At 41.5% G+C, this 14,599-nt stretch overlaps 1 protein-coding gene across 1 annotated transcript; it reads right to left on the reverse strand.

Moving 5' to 3' along the window:
• Positions 1 to 1,914: 1,914 nt before the first annotated feature.
• CNOT11 (CCR4-NOT transcription complex subunit 11) lies at positions 1,915 to 13,966 on the reverse strand. The gene is made up of 7 exons (XM_071745320.1): positions 13,495 to 13,966; positions 12,661 to 12,825; positions 8,998 to 9,150; positions 8,191 to 8,393; positions 7,158 to 7,360; positions 4,494 to 4,590; positions 1,915 to 2,264 (listed from the first exon to the last, which is right to left on the reverse strand). Exons 1-7 carry the CDS (start codon positions 13,895 to 13,897, stop codon positions 2,067 to 2,069), a joined length of 1,422 nt encoding a protein of 473 aa, XP_071601421.1. The 5' UTR covers positions 13,898 to 13,966; the 3' UTR covers positions 1,915 to 2,066.
• Positions 13,967 to 14,599: the final 633 nt, after the last annotated feature.

The following is a 14,599-nucleotide window of genomic DNA, read 5'->3' on the forward strand; positions in this document are numbered from 1 at the left end:
TCCCAGAGCTGCCACCAGCCTGGCTAAGGTGCTTGCCTGTACCACCTTGTCCTGGCTGGGTCCAGCACAGCAAACCCAGTAACAAGTCTGAATGTCTTCCTCAGTGCACAGTGCTCTGAAATTAATGGGCTGTGCCTATTTCCAGTGTATGCGAGTACATTACAGAAGTGCCTATAATAAAAACCCATAAATTTTCTTGCTAATCTCTTTTAGTGACAGTACAAACCCAAGGATTGGGGATTTATGTATGCCTGTAAAACTCAAGCTAATACTGTGAAGAGGCTGAACAGTTAGGCTTTTGCTACAGCATTATGGTAGCAATCTTTTTTCTCTTGACAAGGCTTAAATTCTTTTGAAGTAATTCTGTAAATCATAGGTAGTGTGCAATGCCCTAAAGCAGTAGTGATCAGTTTTCTGATGGAGCCTGTTACTTGGTCAGAAGTCTAAAATCTATATTTAGCCATGTTTTTGAAGAGGAGTATTCATACACAGACAATACTAAAATCTTCATTAACTTTATCAGGTGCAAAGGATTAAGGTAAAAATTTAGCTCATGAACTAGGTTAACTGTTGCTGTTAACAGTGACTTACAGCAAATGGGTTTTGGGGTTTAGATGGAATGTCTAGCTCTGGAACAGACTTGAAATAAAGGCTGCTCTAGTTGGCCCTAATACCTCTTAATTCAGTAAAGATACACAAGTCTAACCCCTAATGACCAGAGAACACAAGACTTTTTACCACAAGATTGTGTTGCATGGGCTAAGAGATGAATAGGATTTTCAGTCCAAGTAACCTAGCAATTTAAATTACTTGGAAAGAGAAAGCCAAAAGATGCTTTGGCCTTGCATTATTGATCCTGCATTTCATACAAACTTGAGAAGCAGATGCAAATTTAAGACCGTTTTAATTTATTAAGCAGAATTAAATTAGAATTAGCTTTAAGTTCTTATTAGTCTTGGGGCCTAAAGAAAAAATTGTATTCTACTATCACCTTAAAATAATACTTTGGCAGACTCCTTCCCTAGTTTCCCCACCACCTGCCCTTTAACACCTGAATGGTACCTATGACTCTGCTTCATAAGGAATCACAGAGTCACAGAATGTTAGGGGTTCAAAGGGACCTCTGGAGATCACCTAGTCCAACCCTCCTGCCAGAGCAGGCTCACCTAGAGCAGGCTGCACAGGGTGGCATCTCAGGTGGGTTTTGAATGTCTCCAGAGATGAAGTCTCCACCACCTCTCTGGGCAGCCTGTTCTAGTGCTCTGCTGCACTCAGAGGAGTTCCTCCTCATGGTTTGGTTGAACCTCCTGTGTTCCAGTTGCTGACCATGAGGCTGTTTTAATTTTGGTATCCAAAGAGCAATGGTCTAGGCAAGGTTTGAAATAAGAACAGGCTCTCAACTTGATTTTTTAATGGAAGAAACAGGACCCTCTTTCCTGGATAAAACATCTTTAAAAGCATGAAATAGGTGTGTTAGTTAAACTAGTAATGGTAGGAGGTCAGTAGCCTAGAAATACTCAGTGGTCTTGAAAAGAGGGTACTGCTCTGAGCCCATAGCACCCACCACTACTTTTCCACCATGTAATGATAAGCCCTTAGCTCTTTCTGGACATCAAGCCAGACTCTTCCTTGGTCACTGCAGACAGTATACATTGTTAGAAGTTATATGCAGCTTCTAGAAGCTCCTGCATAGTAAAGAAACAGCAAACAGGAACTGAAGTTAATTCCCTTAATAGAAATTGACTTCAGTTAATTCAGAGTTCTTTACACAAAGACAGAGAGTGCCACATGAATACTTAAATCTGCTGTGAAATGACAAGTATCATTTACATCCCTCCCTGGAATTAGAGCCTGTAGTGCAGGATATATGTGGCATACAAAGTATGTATAAAAATGGCATAACTCAAGCAGGTGTACCAGAAAAAAAACATTATTTATTGTTCAATGCATAAAATGCTATTTATACTGTATTACATCATTAATCCAGTGATTTAAGTTTAAAATATACAATTAATTGGTATAGAACATGCTGGCAAGGTTGTTTTTTTGCCAATGACATAGTGGTTTTACTTCGATGTTTTTGTCTCTGATGGATTTTCCCCTGTGTCAAGTGTCTTCAGCAATCTGAAGAGGCCAGCTGCTTCTCGTATCCGACTGAACTCAATGCAGAATGCCTGCACTTCTATAAACAAGTCCTGTACATTAATAATTTTGTTTCTGATTAAAGATTGAAGAAAGACGCAAACAAGACGTACCAGCCGGTTCTGAAACAGAAGAGGTAATAGTTTCATAATCCAAATAAATGTTTGCAGCCAAGTAAGTTAAAGGGCTGTTGGCTCTCAGCTGTGTAACTGAGCCATTTCAGGAGTAATTCAGCTGTAATCTTGTTCCCAAGCTTTGTACACACTGCCTCTCATTTTCTATGTCCTGTACTACTGCTGTATTTTAAAAAATGGACTCCTCTGCTGTGTAGTACTGAACCTCCAGATACAGGAGCTTTCCCAAGATTAATCCTGTGCACAAATGAAGCACCAGACCTACATATGCACTGTACTTCATTTCTTTATTATGTAATCTATGAAGTCAGAGAGAAGGGATGATGGCTTACAATGATGTCATCACTAGAATCTTGCTTAGCCTCATTTTGTGTGATAACATCATGAAGAAAAATGAACAAGGTCCACATGTCAAAATTCCCCAGTCACCACATGATTAAGGCACTCCAGCTGGCAAGTGACAGCAGCAGAACTGATCCCACACTTGCTTTGCAGGAAGTACTCTATCCCTGGATTAGCATGACCCTCTTCCTCCATCTTGGAAGGAAAGAGAGCACCAGGGACACCTAATTGGATGGGATCTGATCTTGGAAGCATTCCTCAGACCCAAGGGCTGCTGAGGTAATGCCCTGCAGAGCACATTGGGAGTTGGGAAGTGGAAACCTAGGAAGTGGCACCTACATCTTGTCATACACAGATCAAGTTACTAACCATCTGCTTTATACAGAGAAAAATTTTCCTCAAGGGCTTCCTCTTTACTGTTGAAGTGGTCTCATAGTTGACACTGTGAGAAAGAGTTGAAACCAAACCCTTCTCTAAAAGCAACTGTACACACGAACAATTATTGGACAGATAACCTTAATAACTGAGGAACATGAAACTAAGAACTAAAAAACAAATGCAAAATGCTGGCTGACTCCCAGTCTCCAAGAATTGTGCCTCTTTTAGTTCCAAGAGTGCACTTGTACTGTGCCTTTCAAACAAAACATCTTGTGTCTCAGTCACTGTGAGGCCTCATACACAGTATTAGCAAGTGTTAGATCTCACAAGCTTTGTATGCTACTTAGTGAGCAGTATGTGTTCCTTGACACTCTGTTCTTTTTCATCCCTGGCATGCCTTAAGTACAGCTGCTCTATGCTCTCATCAGCCTCTCTGAGCACATTGTCCCATGCTGTGGGCAACTTCTCAGCTGCAGCCCAGCTCTGATGCTATTTTCCTATTCTGCTGTCAAATGTAAAAGGCACAGCCATTCAGCAGGTCACAGATCAAGCCACCCGTGTCTATCTGGCAGTGTCCCAAAGCAGAGAAACAGCAGCAGCCACCAAAAGACAACAAATGGTTAGTCATTATCTGGAAGGGTATTGAGAACAAAATCACACTGCACCCATATCCTGTGTACTGCATGCAATTTTTCTCTCTGCAGCTTAAGGGGATAGTACAGATAGAGAAGATACTGAATGACACCAAAGAAGCTAAAGGGAAAGGAACAGCTGCCTTATAAGAGACTGAAGAGGCTGCAGTCCTTCACTGTTGAGGGGCAAAAGCTGAGGCAGGACTTGGTCAAAATTCCCAAAGCTTTGGGTTAAGTCAGTAAGGAACTGTTTTTACCAATCATATATCCAAGAAAACAAGTTCCAGTGTGCAGTTGGTGAAACCAACAGATTGGTTTAGGATCGAAGGGAGTACCTCACACAACATGGAGAAAACCTTGTGTACCTTGTCTTTGAGGAGCTCTGCGAGCTGTTGTAGGTTGCTAATAGTGATGATTGAAGGGTAAGACTTCCAGGTGAGTTTTGTAACATCACCTCAAAGGTCTAAAAATGGGCATACTTGTACACTTGTACAGAAAAGAAACTTGAAGCTCAACACTAAGCATAAGGCAACATCTAATGCTGGGGGGGGTGTGAAGAAAAGGCACACGGAGTGGCAGATAAACCTCTTCCATGTAAGGACCTGAGTTACATAAAAACCTGCAGTTTTGCCAGGGAGAAGTGTATTGTTTCTACAGAAAAACAGAGAATAGCAATTATCTGTGAGATCTCATAAAAAGAAGAAATATTTGTTGAACACTATGAAAAATGGCAGAGTACAATAGGGGAAAAAAACGTGCCTCTGAAATAAAGATGCAGTGAGACAGAATAACTTACTGCTATCAGCCTTATAAAAATTTCATATTACACAGAGGTTCTTCTTAACCAATTTACTGAAGTACTCACCTGCATATATTTGTCTTTGATCTGTTCACAGGTGGAAATACAGTTGGAGATATAAAGATGAATAAACTCAGGTGGGAGATCAACTGCAGTAGTAAGCCTGTTAATTAAAAATATCCAGAGGTTTATGAAGCCATAAATCTAATGATTCCACTGCAAAACAAATGAGTTAGAATTGTGATATTAGTTTATTCCCAGCCACACAATACAGAGCAGATCTCTGACAGCTTTCACAGACAAATTTTCAGTCATTTCAATTTCTTCAGTAAGAGTCCAAAACTGTGGTTTTAAAACTCTGACAAAGTAGGGGAGTTGTGTCAGGTTTCTAGTATATTGGACACACCTACAAACATTTGCTGTATATTACACAAATGAGTCTCAATGATACCAGTTTCCAATTTACAATTAAATCCCCAAGCTGTTCAAGTACCAAGACTCTTCTGTGATAAACATTGCAGTACAATTTTGCTTATTCATATTTGAATTTCAGGTACTGAATCTAGATGCTGAACTCCTCCCTCAGGTCTACAACTGGAATAACTCCTTTGTTGCAGCAAAAGATCAGTTTCCTTAGTTCTTTCAGATCCAATTTTTAGTCCTAGGAACTGAAGCTGTATGAGTATCTACAGCTCAAAGAAGAGATCCTGACTAAATGAAACCATTAACTAGAGATTAATGATGCATTATAATCTCACAAGCTTCTTAATACAGCAGAATTGGAGAACTATTATATCACAGAATGGTATTAGTGTATTTTTAAGGGTTAACACCAATTATTAACCACCTATTTGTGGTTTAATACTGGTTACTGAAGTATCTGAGCTGCTGCTGCTGTTTCTTACCTGAAAAAGCAATGCAGCTCCTAAGTTTTAGATAACAACTTACAGTAAATGCAGAACTGCCATAAAGTTACAACAGAATTTGACCAAAGTAATTCAATCACATTCTTAGTTAGTGAAAGGAGGTCAACAGGGAAAACAGTGCCCATTTTAGATATTTCAGTTTCAAGTTTGTCTTATTTCACTTGGAAATCACTGTCCCCCTGCTTGCACTGAGTAATTTTGCAATTTGAGAAAAGTTGTTCCCATGGTGGTTACTCTGTGGGACAACCAGCACACCTGACTGGTAGTGCAGCTGTCTTGGACAGGAGTAAAAGCTTTTTTCTTACCATTTCTCCATGTCCTACCCCAACTTCAGGCAGTAACTGCTGTCCATCTGCACCCATAGGGTGAGATTTTATTTCAGAAATAAAATGCTTCTCTCCCCAAATGTTATTTAAGGTGCAGTTCAACTCTGCTGCAAAGGGACTGCTGAACAAGGCTGATTTGGGAGTTCACATTCAGCAATTGCCAAGAAATGCAAGAAAGTAAGTGGGAGAGAGGTACTTTTGTAGTTTGTGGACATGAGCTGTTTGACAGGTTTTCCTACTAAAGTGGATATTGCTATTAAGAAAATGAGTTGTACCTATATGCAGAAGTTATTCCCATTGAAGAAACAAAAACAAAGTAGGATGGCTATGTGACAATGCCACCTTTTGTTCACTTAAGCCACATCAAGAATGCAAGTTGTGTTTAAGCAGATCAGCTGCGTGGCAGGAACTTTTTGTGGAGGATTCTCACAGTAAGTGCCCTTTGTCCCACTGCAGTCTTCTATCTTCTGCATAAGCATACCTCAAGAAGGATCAAAATTAACATTTCCACATGTAATAAAACAGAACTGCTATCTCAGCTGAAAGAGAAGACAGAAGCTAGAGATGAAGCTGGCTTTCAGACAGGCAAAAAGAAAGTGACTTCTTTCATCAGGAACAGACTGGATGGTGACCCATTAGAGGGAGTGACACTCACCACAGTGACAAAACCATACACATCCAGTAACTGGTCATCCTTGCAAGTCAGTGACTAAAATTACAGCTTCCTGGGACACAGGGAGTTTACTTGCTAGTAAAATAAGGTACATTATGGTGAAAATTACTATGATTTCTATTATTTAAAATAGAAGAATAGTTAATTCTTACACAAAATTATAAATAATAATTATGAAAAATATATATAGATGCCTCCAGCATCATGTTTTTCTGATGGGAAATTGTGGGTTTTTTTCCTGTTAAACAGTTTTGCTGCTGCTAACAGGAAGCTGTCAACATCACAGTAATATTTTAAAATAGCACTGCATTAAAAAGGAACTTAAAATTAGCAGGTTTCCTTGAACTTAGCACTGAAGAAGTCTGAGATGCTCAAGTCTTTTATTTCTAATCCACAGCTAATTTTACAGATTTCATCTGGACTAAAATAAGAGGCTTTTCTTTAACTATCACCAATAAGGAACTGCATGAAAAGCAAACAAAGCTCTTCTAGTAGTCATGGAAAGCTACAAATCTGTCATGCACACTCCCTCTGCAGGATTATTCAAAATATTAGGTTTGAGTCTTAATGATAAGAGAGTATTAAAACAAAAAAACCCCATAAACAGCATAGAAAAATTGAAAAGGGAGCGATAGTTTGATATGCTTTTCCTTCACTGTAATCTGACAAGTCTTTTCTGCTCATTACTTTCTCATTACTTTTGGTGGTCTTTGGATTGCATCCAAATACAGCCCAGCCTCACTTAGTAACTGTTCAGTTCTTTCACATATTTAGGAAAGCTTCTTACATTTGAGATCATACTCACCGATTTACAACTTCCATTGAATGTAAGGACATGTCCATGTTGACCAAGACAGAAAAATACTCCGTTATCTGACTAGATTGCATCAGTTTCAGCAACATTTCTATAGCTACTAAAGGATTGTTTTCAACCAGATCTGGCAATTTGGCAGGAGTGAGACCAATATGGTAAACAAGCTTGGGGTCCTTTTCCAGTTCTCCAAGGAGCTGTAAAGAAAAAAGACTGGGATTTTTGTTTGTTTGGGTTTTTTTGTCTTAGCTAGTCACATTACTGCTTGAAGAATCTGCTATAATACATCTAGGCCAAAAGAGAATGATAACCCATTAGATTTAGGAATCCCTACTGAAAGACACTGGAGGTATACTTTAAAATTTCTACATACAGGGAACTGTAACAATAAAACCTTTCATAAGCATTTATCAGCCTTTCATCAATGGATAGCAAGGAAGGGAGTTAAAAAAAATAAACAAACACGTCAATTGCAAGTTCATTGTTGTCAGAAAAAGCTCTGGAAATCAAAGATATTTTATAGTGCTAACATAATGCTAACATAATGAAAACACACTGAAATAAAGGGTAAGGAGAAATAGCATTGGCATTTCTCAAGTAATTACTTATCAAAAGCTTCCACAGAAACCTGAACAACTTTGTTATAAGAAAATTTTTCAGTGCAGAGAAATACTGGTGCTACTTATTGATCAGCTGGCAACTATGTCCAGTCAATACTATGAAGCTCAAAGACTTCTTCCTTGTTCATACAAGTCCAAGTCAAAACTATTAAGACATGTAGATGTGGTGCTTATGAATGTGGTTTACCATTGAATGCAGTGTTCATGGTTGGACCTGATGATCTTAAAGTTAAGAGAATGATCCTGTGTGGTTTTGTGTATGAGTTTTTTACAATTTAAAGTACTCAAAAGTTTCCTGAATCTGAACACAGATCAAGTAAAGTGATCCAAGTTTTCTTCAATGCACGAGTTAACAGGTAGCTTGTTAAAAAAAAATCATTTTAGACAGAAAAGTGTCTGACACTTACCTGTGTTTGCTGTGGGGAAGTCAAAGGACTTTTAAAAGCTTTTGCCATGATTCTTTTGATCTCTACTCCAGTGCTGTTCTTAACACACATTGACTTATCCCACTGAATTGTGTGATCTGGCTCTATAGGATTTAACCATGCCAGTTCATCCTCACAGATATGGAGTGGAGGTGGCGGTCGGATAAACTCCGGTCGAAAGTGGCCTGAAGACGCAACAACATGGAATGTTTTTTAAACTTTAGGTATTTGGTTTTCTATCAGTACAAAAAGACCTGAAGTCCCCATTTCTTTAAGCTCTTGTAACACTGAGAACAGCATTACAATTGAATTTGCCTCCCAGACTAACACGATTCACAATTTTTAGTGATACTGTTTACATTAGTCTGTTTCTCCTCTTGGTTCATATCCCTAAGTCACCAATTAAGTTATCTTAATATGTTATTATGAAGTTATCTTGCTAAGTCATCTTGTTTCCTTCCACACTGCTTCCTTGGAAGGTGTTAACAGTCAATGCAGACCTTAGCACAGGGGGCCAAGATGTGAGGGGCATCAGACCCAGTGTTTTAGCCAACAAGAGACACTGGTAGCAGCTTTAAGACAGACTCCAGATTTTTAAAAGCTTGTAAAGGTGAACATGATGGGGTCTGATCTAAAGACAGCCTGACATGGTTTACTACTGTTTCTTTCGTCTTCATTCCCATTTCTCACCTTGAAAACACTGCTGAATTATATTACATTTCATCTGGTGAGGTATAGCAATATAGCAGGTCATGAGTTACAGAAACAAAGATGTGGAAATGCACATACTTTCTATAGGAGGTTTTGGTCCACTCACTAAGGCTTCCGTGATCTGGGAGGCAACGGAGCTGTCAAAACCGGAGTTGGAAGAATCTGGGTCAGGATCACTGAGAATGCTGGGGAAGCTGGCCTTGCTCTGTGTTGGCAACTCAGACTGACGTTCTGAAAGAAGGCCAGTCCATAATATTAAAGCATAAAATTGAAAAGGAGGTGCCTGGAATACTAAAAGTACTGAGAAACAATCAGCTTTAGAGAAGAACTAGCTTGAAAAAATAAAAAATCAAAAATCAACAGATAACATCAACGTGGAACTCAGCCCGGTGACAGGCAGAGCACTCAAGAGTGCCAGCTGCCAAGTGAGGGACAGAGGCATGCAGCAAGGACAAAGAAGAAATAGGAATGAATCTGAAACATAGTCTTGACTTTAGAAAAGGTAAATAACTGATATAATCTCTATCTAAAAGCACATTAGTGGATTCACATGGTACTCCTGAAAGAGTTCACATGCTATATCTAGTTTTGCAATCACTTCTCAGGGCAGGGAAGTGAAAAACCTACACAGATACATTTACAGGCTCCACAATGATTACAGTCATACTAGACCTGAAGTCAGCTATTGACATTTATCAACACATTTCAGTGGCATTGCATAAGCTAATCCTGCACTCACTGTCAAGCTACAGCAAGTGTTTGAGTGGAAAAAGATGGAGGTTAATAGTTATGTGGTTCTACATACATCGCCATTAAAGCAAACACAAGGGGAGCCGAAGGTATACCTTTAAAATCCAAATTACAGGACATAAACAAGTTACATAAAAATAATATTAAATTTAGTATATACAGCTGAAGCCTTGAAGAAAGTGGCCAAAAAGAAACTATGGGGCTCAATACTCTCATTGTCAGATTTTTCAGGTGTTTTTCTGTCACAATCTTTCACTTCCCTGTAGTTGAAGGGAATGACTGATCTGCATTCTCTGCATTAATTCCACAGATCATGTTTTCTATTGCTTTGGCAGAAAAACCCCAGTAGACAAAAACCCACTACAAGACACCATCTGACACTCCTCCCCACACCCCCTCAGAGAACATTAAGCAGCAGATTAAGCCTTATGTAATATGACATCCAAAATTGTTGGTACCATATAAGGAACTCCTTGAAAAAGTTCCATGTGAAACTAAACACCCCTCCTCTTCCTGACTAATTAAGTGCAGTGCTGTCAGATTTAGTGTACTGCCCCTGTCCCTTAGAAGCAAAGTATGATTGCTTCTTTTTATGCAGCCACATCCCTTCCCAACTACCCATGCATATGAACTTTATTTCATATGACCCGAATCGAGCCCACGAGAGATGCTGAAATTGTGAGTGACAACAGGATGCTCCAAACAAAACACCACCCATAGCTAATGTCTTCTTCTGGCTTTCTGTCCTGCTTTATCCAATTATTTCAGGTCATGCAAACATCTGAATGTATGCACACTGATGTGTAGCACAGCAAGGCATGGTTTTCTTTGAAAGGCAACAATTAGCATACTTCTCAGTAACTTTCAAAAGAAAATATTTTAAAGTCAAAGACCAACTGAGCTGGTTTATAAAACATGTCTTCAACTTTGTAAGTTACTTCAAACTTCAGGCTTGGGAGTACTTTCACTCAGCCACTGAACAGAAGAATCAACATTTGTTGATTCTACACATGAAGTTCTATGGAAAAAAAACCAAACTGGGCATCTTTTTTCAGTCTTTACTTATCATCTAGAACATCAATCTATCAGATAGTTGACATAAGTTTGTTTGTACCCCTACAATCTCAAACGATTAATGATGCTTAATTGGAAATGTAAAAGTCAAAATTACAGTCCTTCGATTCAATTATATTAGAAGCCTGCATGAGCCCTTAGTTACATGCACTGAGACTCAAAAGCTCACCCTCACTGCTTCAAGGGATGGATGAATGGTTTCAGGTAAGCAGAAGAAAGCAGCAGCACATACAAATTTAATGGGAAATAATGTAGCATCTTGAACTAAGACACTGACTTTAAAAATGTGAAAACAATCACTGACGTTCCCCTATGGAGCTAAATATTTTACAGCTAAAAAGAAACTTGATTCTTGAAGCAAAGCTCTACAGTGTACTATGAATTTAATACAGGTCTGTTACTCTTAGATGAAAGAAGGGTTAGCAAACAGCTAGGAGCACTTTACTAGAAGACCCATCCATGCAACAAGGAGAAAAAACCATTTTTGATACAGTAACACACCAAACCAACAAAACCAAGTTATAAGGAAGGGCTGACCAAATGGAAATGAACAAGTTTTAATACTGGTTCCTAAGATTCTATATTCCAACACCTTACTTTTTTTAGGGAAAAAGCCCAAAACAAAATGCCCCAAAAAAAAAACAGTAACAAAAAACCACACCAAAACCATGAAGAAAGGAAACCACACTAAGAAAAACCATCATACAATTGCAATTGCATATTGAATAATTAGAAGAAATGTGCTGAAAACTTCTGACACACACACCCCCCTTGAAAAACATCACAGAATCACAAAAGCATTCTAGAAAACACAGAAAGGATGAACAGAGCAGGAACCAGAAGGGGTTGTTTCCACCTTAAAGCTATGTTAGGGTATTCAATTTGCATTTTCAAAAGACCCTGCACTCTGGAAATAATGGATACAGAAGACACCAGAGGACATTGGTGCACTGTAAGAGACAGTACACCACAGCATAACAAGCCAGTTACAGATTCTACATAGAAAAATAAAACAAAACAAACAATAACAAATAACAGGAAAATGACAATACAAAGATTGAACTGTAAGATACGGAAAGCCTAATCAGTGCCTGACCTTAGATCAACAAATCATAGTGTAGAGATTCAGAAGTGGGGTGGTCAGTTTTTAAATAAATAGGTCCATTTGCACATACCTAGGGAAAAAAAACACTATTTTTTGCTGTCCAATCTGATTCCTTGTTCTCACCAATATTTTCATATTTCAGTTAGTTCCAGATGTGACTCATCAGTCAATGTGATCAAAACAATCATGTTCCTGCTCCTTTTCTCCTGTCAAAGGACAAGCACTGCACTGCTTTTCTTTTCAATTTAGTAAAAGCAGACCACGTTCCTACTCTTGAGCTAGCACTGCAAGGTCTAACTTAATTTTGTAAGCTGAGGATGTAACTGTAATATCCAATGTGCCAGGTGCAGCTGAGGTACTAATACATGACAACATGACAGGTATGCTACCTGCTCTCACACTGGAAATACTGCAGAGTGAAAAGGGATCAAAATACACACACAAAAAAGAAACAAAAACAAACAACAACAAAAACAAACAAAAAACCCAACACCAAAAAAAAACAAACCAAACAACCCAACCAAAAATAACTAAACCTTCAGATGAAAACCTTTATTTGCAAAATGTTCTAATGTTTAAGGCAATGACATATCTGCTGAAAAAGCTTCTGGTAAAGCAGGATAAAGCAGGTAAAATGTAATCTCTGCTAGAAGCTTCTCTTTGGCCATGAACGTGGATTTGAAGACCCTAAAGCATAGTTCAACACTTTTCATATTTAGGACAGGCAACAGTGTTTCTTTGGGAACTCATAGCCACAGATTACAAACAGCATTTCCATCCATAAATTAACTACAGCTGCAATTCTTCCTTACCTGCTAATGCCAGCTGAAGACCACTGATATCCACAGACTGGGCCATGTTCCCCACATCCATTGAAGCAATCTGCCGAGGAGTCTTCTTAAACAGCTCTCTAGGTGGGGCCAACATCAGTTGAGAAAGGAAGAATTTTTCTGGAGGAGTTATGGGAGGTAAGAAGCCTGTGGAGAGGCAGTAAAACAACCCCTGATTTTTAAGGCAGTAGCATTAAAGGTTTCCATACGCTTCACGCAGAACATGGACAACTAAAACGCAAGCTAATGTGTTACTTATGGCAAGATCAGTGTGGCTGAAGAGTCTTCCTGAGTACCTACAAAACTGCTACCTACCCTGCTCCCAAAGTGATGGAAAATACTGCATTATACAGGTTGGCACCATGCATCTCGACCCCCAACATCGGTTGCTAAGTCAGCCACAGGGTTCTTTATACGCTTTCCAATTGACACAACTAGCGAGTTATAAAAGTAGTTTGTTTTGGTTTTTTCTTTAATTTATTTACCCATGGCTGTCACACTTGCTTTTACTTAAGTGTGGAAAAGCGTTTGACTCTGATGTCTTTTAAGAGCCATTCCTCACCCCTTTAAAGCTGTCAAAAGCTTCCTATTACCCCCAGGTTCTCGGTAAAGCCTTTCTCGCGGCAATCCCGTGTTATGCTCCAACCAAGGGACTTACCAGCCACCAAACCTAGCGATGCTCACCACGGATACTTCCCACCGCTTGTTCCCAACCCGGGACAGCGCAAAAGAACCCTCGGGCAAGCCGAGCCCGGGCAGCGGTAAGGAAACCATCCCCTTCTTCCCCCTCCCCGTACCCCCGGCGGCGGGACTCACCTGAGAGGGGAGTCCGCTCCGCTTCGTCGCCGCCGCGCTCGGGTGCGGGGTTGAGGAGGTGGGCGAAGACGGCGGCGAAGGGGTTGGCGGCGAGGGGCTCGGTTCGGTACATCTCCCAGAGGAGGTAGAGGGCGGTGAGGCGCTGGGCCGGGCTGGGCAGCAGGTCAGGCTGCTGGAGGAGGAGGACGAGGACGGAGCCCAAGCGGAAGTGCTCGGCTTTGCCGAAATAGTGGTGGAAGGCGCTGGAGAGGCCCTCGAAGGTGCTGCCGCCCGCCTCCTCCGACACGATGCTCAGCAGGCTCGACAGCTCCTTCGGCGACAGGCTCATCCTGCCGCCCGCCGCCGCACCCGCCTCCGCTCCCACCTGAGTGCCGGGCGCAGGGCTACTCCCGCCTCCGGGCATCCGACGCCCACTCCGGCCCGACCCCACTCCCGGTCCCGACCCCACTCCCGATTCCCTATCCCGACCCCGGTCCCGGTCCTGCTCCCCGCTGCCGTAACGCGGCCGTAAGGCGACAGGGGCCGCCGGGACGTTCCGGCCGAGGCGATGAGGAGACGCGAGCTGCGATTGGCTGAGGGCCGGCCCGCGCCCCCCGCCTGGAGGAACAGGATTGGCTCAAAATGCCCGGCGGGGGGCGGAGCAACCAATCGCCTGCGCCCGCCCCGCTCCCCCTCCGGCAGCTTGCGGCGGCCGTTGGAGCCAGCAGGGGGAGCCGCCGGGCGGCGTCCGCCATGATCCTGTTCCCAGCCGCGTTGCTGTGGCGGCTGAGGGACGGGGAGTTGAGGGAGGGGGAGCTGAGGTGGTGGGCGACGGGAAGAACGTCCCCGTGAAGTGCGATGATACGTTTCGGCGTTTCATCGCGTGGAAATGGGTCTTGCGGGACAGCAGCTCACAGGCGCATTGCGAGTAAGCCTGAGGGTGTGCTGAGGGCAGGGCCTGGAGGAACAGCTTTGCCTGGGGTAGGTGCTGACAGAAGAAGGACTTGGGAAGTCTTGAGAGAAGGCGCTGCTGCTGATCTCTGATTCTTCTAGTATCAGCACTCCTCACAAGTCATCCGGTCAGCCCAGTCGCCCACCTTGGATTTCTAGTTAGTCGTGCTGGTGT

This window comes from Heliangelus exortis, chromosome 1 (assembly GCF_036169615.1).
Source record: "Heliangelus exortis chromosome 1, bHelExo1.hap1, whole genome shotgun sequence".
NCBI classification, from domain to species: Eukaryota; Metazoa; Chordata; class Aves; order Apodiformes; family Trochilidae; genus Heliangelus; species Heliangelus exortis.